Genomic DNA, 6,680 nt, shown 5'->3' with positions numbered 1-6,680 from the left:
TTTATATATATATATTATCTTTTTTCAAGTCTCATATCGAAATTCTAATGAAAAAACATACAAGCGTTGAGCGTGAAGCGATTTTGTCTTACTAAGTTGAGATTCTCTTCTTACGGATTTCCTCAATCACCTCTTGAAACATTCTTACTATTACGTTTTTAATATTTAAATAATTTAAAATGATCTAGCCGTTTAGATATAATGAAAACTTGAAAAACTAAATTTAGCTTGAGTTGTTATTAATTGATAAAAGAAAATTGATAGACAGTGTTTTGTAGTAAAAATATTTATTTAAATCGTCTTTTACATTATTTTCTAAAAAATAGATGTATTTATAAAATAAAAGGCACAAACAATTGCCTTCTTAAAATAAATCTTATCGTGTTATAAAACAGTTTAACACTAAAATGTCCACAAACATACAATAAAATCTAGGCTTTAGTAAAATAATTAAATCACAATAGCCACGACGATTTCGTGTTTCAAATTTGTACAAGTCTTATTTTAAATGCGTAAATTATAACTTAATCTAGCAGGCGTTTAAACTAAGCATCGCAATGCCGGAATGTATTGAAATTTGCATTAGAAATTGTAAATTGGCACTTAGTTGCTCCGAAAGAGTATTAAGTAAATCTTGGTCCTAGAATTCGTTGGTTTACAGTATTATAAATAGACAATTAGGGCAATTTCCATTAGCAGTGAGAATTAGTTATTGTTGTTAAGCTGTGGTCTTAGAGGGAGGCACCCTTCGACCCAGAAGTTAGGACGCTGCATCATGGTCTGCCACAAACTGACTTCTTTACCGACGCTATCCATCCAGTTAACACTTGCCCCCATGTAGGTTCCTGTAAGGAAATTTATGCCTTAAATTGATAAACCTAAACTTTGATTTTTTTATATATAAATATGAGTCTGTAGAAAACGTGTTATAACATTATAGTTGACTTTGTTAATACATAAATTAAATATTTAATTTAGAACTTAAAGTATTTTTGTTTTAGAAAAGAAACCTTTTATATAGAGTAGAATAGTTATATTCATTTAAAGTTTAAATATAAAAGTTTAATATAAAAGTTATAATAACGGTTATATTCGTTTAAATTTTAAACGAATTTTAAGAGTATTGAGAGTTCCATATTGTTAAGATATGCACCTGTCTTAACCTCTTTCGCCTCTCTTTTAAACTAATATGTATTATAGCATTATTTAATTAAACTTGCTACCATACTAACGTGAAAAAATGGAGGAAAAAAGTTTTTTAATAACCTGTTCCTAGTGAGAGCCTAATAGCACCCATGAAGTCATTTGAGGCCAGCCGGTCTCGGTCCCACAAACTGAGTTCCAGGGCCCGCGAGGCCACATCCTGGAGAGTGAGGCCGCGGTAAGTAAAGGTGTGTTCCCATCGTGGGTTTAATGTCCGTCGCGCCACGCCTGTCTTTTGTTTCGCAAGACGTCCACGCTCTGGCAGTAGATAGCTGTAAAAAAAATGTTTGAAAACTAATACTTTCTATAAACGGATTAATGTTGTACGTATATATACTTTATTAATGTTTCGTTCTACAGGCTATGGAAGCGTTTCTCTTTACGTGGTAATATATACATGGAGAGTACAAATTTATTTAGAAATAAAACATGACTTGTGAAAAGATATTTATTAACACTAATAAATAGCAAATATACTGACATACTTGATGTATTTTGTGTATCGAGGAATTGCAAATCAATGACAAATTTACTTTATTATAAAGTATTTTGCTTTAACAACACATTTCAAAGAAAATACATGCGTTTTAAAAACATTAAACATTTTGAAGATTTTGTGGTTAAAAGATTGCCTTTTCTTTATAATAGATTTTTAAATGCGTTTTCTTGAGTAATTTCATCAATGAATATTTTCTTCCTACTATATTATGAATTTGAGTATAGTATGAAATACTGATTACAACGGCACAATAGCACATAATATGCATCAATGAATCGTCAATATAATACTAAATACTAATGGTTATGATAAAATTGTAATATTTACATACAAGTATTTTTGTAAGCATCAATTAATCCTGTTTTTTAAGCGGCTAAAAGAATAAAGATACGATTGATTATACATATCACGCAGTCAATAGTTTTACAAAGTGTTATCAATTTCGCAAATTTGGTTTTAAAATCATTTCTAGATTTCAATTTTTTCCTTATTTCTGAATGCCAATAAAATATTTCATTAGTAGGTATTATGTACAAAAATTATTATCAATTTGTCAACAGAAAATGTTACTACGAATAAAAGTTACCTTTTGCAAAAAACATCTGTCAGTCCACTGGGTTTAGTAGCTACGAGATTCTTAGCTTCCTTTACGAGTACATGTAGAGTTCCTTTGCCCCTTGCAGCAGTATCTTGTAACTCAAACTTCAACCCTATGATGATGTCACCTCGGGTGCCTTGCTGTTCATCAAACTGTTCCGTCTGAAATTAAATTATTACTTAAAACTAACAACTATTGTATGATAAACTTGTTAATTCTCTTACGTTAAGGCGAGGTAAACCGAATCATAAAGTATAGAACAATAATTGTATACTTGATTGTTGATACGGAAAGCGAGATAGTATAAGATCCCGCTATACAACGACCTTCACCGAGATGCTTATTTAATGAAACTTATTTTATATTTAATTTAATATGTCAATAAATATAATCCATATGGGTTGCCTAGCAAATTTCAGTCCAGAGTATGTTTAATTAATATTAAAAAAAAATTTTTTTTTTATAATTTGCATGTAGTAAACTTTTTGAACTTTTTTCAATCAATATTTTTAATCAGGGTAGTATTATATATGTATCACTATAACCTTCTTTTATACTAAAGATGTATATATACTTTAGTGTCACATAAAAAATATACACATAAATAATTAATTGGTTAAAAACAACCTAACGTTTGCATATTCTATGGGCTTCATACTTTCGATTGGTATATAATTTATCTAATAATCATACCGGTGAAATGTTTAATAAAATATTTTTTTTTAAATTAATTAAACGTACTCTGGACTGAAATTTGCTAGGCAACCCATAAGGATTATATTTATTGACATATTAAATTATATATAAAATAAGTTTCATTAAATAAGCATCTCGGTGAAGGTCGTTGTATAGCGGGATCTTAGACCAAGAGATATTTTCTGCTGTCATTTTTAGATTTTTAAACCAATGTTATTCAAAAGTTCATGCTTTAGTTCTAATCACGACCATCTACGCTGTTCTATCCTTAAGTCAATACCGTCTTCACCATAAGGGCACACGGGGCCCGTGCCCAGGGCCTCCATTCTCAGGGGGCCCCGAAGGACCGACAATTTCTCTTACGCATTTATTCTCAAAACATTTTTGACGGGCACATTACACTTTCACAAATCAGTAATCTTATCAGAAGGTATTTACAAGGCATATACTACGCCATTATATCGATGCGCCTCTTTCTACTGTACTAATTAATAAGGATATAATAGAATACTCAACAGGAATCTCAAAAGAAACCGTTATCGTAATCGTAACCAAAAAACCAGCCGCATTCTAATATCATTAATGACATAATATATCATTCTGTATTTGATGACCTATAATAAATGGTCATACTTAGTAATTTTTTTATATTATAACTAGCTGACCTAACTAACTGGGCTAACTTCGTTCCGCCCTACAACCTTATAATATCGTTGTTACTTTAATTTAACTTATTTTAGGATTTCATTATTGTTAAGTATTACATTAATACAACTTTTTTGCAAATACAGAAATGTTTTATTGCTTGCCATTGCGAAAGAAGAATGGCAGTTTTACACATTAGGCATCTTCTCTCTAGCGTCAATATGGCGATACTGCATGTTAAGCACTTTCTGATATCCAACATCTTTTGATCAGGATCAAAGCATGGTTATGCATCTCCTCATTCAAACCATGGCAATCGGTCCTGCCGTTCTGGAGTTATAAGTGTTGTAACAAACACGACTTTCTTTTATATATATAGTTTTACTTCCCAAAAGGGCCCCAAATTCTTGTGTGCCCAATGGCCCCAGCCTAGTTTAAGACGGCCCTGTCCTTAACGACACTATGCAGGCACAATTTGAACTGTGCCAGTTATGACACAGTATAACGAGAACAATCAGCTATACTCTACTATAGGTTCTGATAAGCGTTCGGGCCCTTTTGCCGTCCGTAACTCACCCTCTCATGCAGGCGGTACCACATAGGCGCGGGGTCGTCGAACACGACGTCGGCCAGCGGCAGAGAGACCTCCCCGAGGAAGTCGTTCCGGCCGAACATGTCCGCATGCCACACGCTCAGCCACAGTGTCCGAGAGGACAGCGAGGCGAGCGGTTGGGCGAACGAGAGGGTCTCCTCGAACACGGGGTTCAGGGTGTTCTTCTTCACCTTCGTCTTCCTCTTGCCAGCTTTCGACTTGTCCGGCAACAAGTACACCTGGAAGTTGTTGGGGAATATTTAGATTGATAGGTCTAAAATACTAAAATCTATTTAGAAGATCTTTTTATGTTGGTCGATGACGCATTTGTATTATCATCTCCGATTAGTTTTATCGTCCACGAAATTTATATGTAAATTATTATAATCTAAATACATTTATTGTATTTCCAAACATAGTACATGATAATTAAAAATTATTACTTGGAAACTTATATATTTAAAATAGCAATTCATTATAACTACGCGGAATTATAACAAAAGTCCATTAAAAATATAAACATCGTGTTAAGACCTTACAGTGGAAGTTGACGAAAGCTTGGCTCAACAATATTCGTCAGAATTTTCATCATGATACGGTCGACACAATCTATTAATAGGAGCACATGTGTGAGACAGGTATATAGAAAATATTTTTATTAAACTAATGCAACAAATACTGAATATTCTACATTATACAACCTGATGGGAACTTTTTCTTCTTATTGTCTATGATAATTGCTACATATGACAATACCCACTGTGTTACCAGATCTGAATTAAGTATTGTTTCACCAATAAAATGTAATAAAATATAAATGTATACTTGACCAACTAAGTCACAAAACAAAAGTAGCCGTTTTTACACGCTTTATATTAGCATCACCTGTATGTATGTAACCGACTCCTTTGGACTCGATTTTGACCCACTTTTAACGGACAGATTTAATTCAAACTTTGCGCACCTGTCAAAGATCGATGACAATGCAATAATCCGAAAAAAAAATGAAAAAAATAAAAAAAAAATAAACTAAAAATTAAAAAATAAATAATAGTTTAAAAAAAATAAAAAACACGCTTTTAAAGCACATCAAACTAAAAAGTGTTAGGAATTATTTTTCACTTTTTAGTTTGATGTGCTTTAAAAGCGTGTTTTTTAGTTTTTTTAAACTATTATTTATTAATAAATAGGGTTTTACTAATATTTTCAAACTTCGAACATACCTTGACATAAGGATCAGATCGGTTCCGTTTGACATCTATGGGGGCGAGATCACGACATCTCTTCACTCCAACCTCCAAAGCACCTAATCTGTAGTTGTATAGAAGTGAAAACTGGACTTCTCCTTTCACAGTCACACTTCCACGTAGACCTTCCCCTGCACCCGAGTAGACGGATGCCATGGATTCAGAACGATTCTGGAAATACATATTTTAGACTTTAGTTTCAATAATATAATCGACTCATTGGTCTAGTGGTTAGTACCCCTGACTGCGAATCCATGGGTCCCGGGTTCGATCCCCGGCTGAGACGAACATCGATGTGATGAGCATTTGGTGTTGTGCTTAGGTCTTGGGTGTTTAAATATGTATTTATATGTCTATCTATCTATAATATGTATGTATATTCGTTGCCTAGTACCCATAACACAAGCTTCACCAGCTTAGCATGGGACTAGGTCAATTGGTGTGAATTGTCTTTAAAAAAAAAATGATGGTATGTAGTATGTATATTATGGCTGATGATTTAAAATTATTAGACACAGTTTTCTTCGTAAAAATCCTGAATACGACATGCTTTGTCTCGTTTATTCATTTGTTAAGTAACACAAGAGTGATAAGGACAAGTTTTTCACACGATTAAAATATAGTATTAAATGTCGGTATTGACCGTAAAGACATTGACGCGTGCATGCAAATGCTTTAAAATTTTCACTAAACGTCGTTGCATCTAATAATTAGGAAAGGCACCTTAAAGATTATTATAGAAAATAATTAATAAATACCATTAGTAGCCACGCAACGGAGATATTAAAAATCCAATCAGCGAAAGGTAATCAACTAATCAACTCCCACTTGTACTGTAATGACTAAATTCAGTATTGTATCTGGCATACCGCATTGGTTTTTGTTTATCACCTGACCGTCATTTGATACCAGTTATTGTCAATTGCTATAATATTAATTTTTTAATTGTATACATTGTTTATGTTGCTGTATAATGAGGTTTTTAAACACATTTATGTCTTAAACGTATTACGAAAAGGAAACGATCCATTATTAGTACTAATAGAATGTATAATTATTTTTTGGCTTGCTTTTTTAAGTCGAATGTTCAAGACAACTTTCAGATATTTAAAAACTAAACAACGAAACTAACAAGTAATAATTATAATTAATTGTGTAACCACTCCGATGTATCTTGTCAAACACAATATACATCGGAGT

The 6,680-nt window shown here is 32.5% G+C and overlaps 1 protein-coding gene across 3 annotated transcripts in view; it reads right to left on the bottom strand.

Moving 5' to 3' along the window:
- Positions 1–276: 276 nt before the first annotated feature.
- The window catches only part of LOC125063140, a 64,127-nt gene continuing 57,723 nt past the window's right edge, over positions 277–6,680 (bottom strand). For 2 of the 3 annotated variants that reach the window (XM_047669383.1, XM_047669384.1), the window contains exons 6-10: positions 5,457–5,651; positions 4,218–4,472; positions 2,289–2,461; positions 1,267–1,475; positions 277–845 (exon numbers count right to left, since the gene is read on the bottom strand). In XM_047669383.1, the coding sequence (XP_047525339.1) occupies positions 706–845; positions 1,267–1,475; positions 2,289–2,461; positions 4,218–4,472; positions 5,457–5,651 (972 nt within the window). In that variant the 3' untranslated portion in view covers positions 277–705. The remainder of the gene's footprint in view (positions 846–1,266; positions 1,476–2,288; positions 2,462–4,217; positions 4,473–5,456; positions 5,652–6,680) is intronic. The other variant, XM_047669386.1, reaches the window with a different exon arrangement.

This window comes from Pieris napi, chromosome 3 (genome assembly GCF_905475465.1).
Source record: "Pieris napi chromosome 3, ilPieNapi1.2, whole genome shotgun sequence".
Taxonomy (NCBI): Eukaryota; Metazoa; Arthropoda; class Insecta; order Lepidoptera; family Pieridae; genus Pieris; species Pieris napi.
Note: the sequence above shows the minus strand (reverse complement) of the source record. Positions and strands in the feature narration are given on the sequence as shown.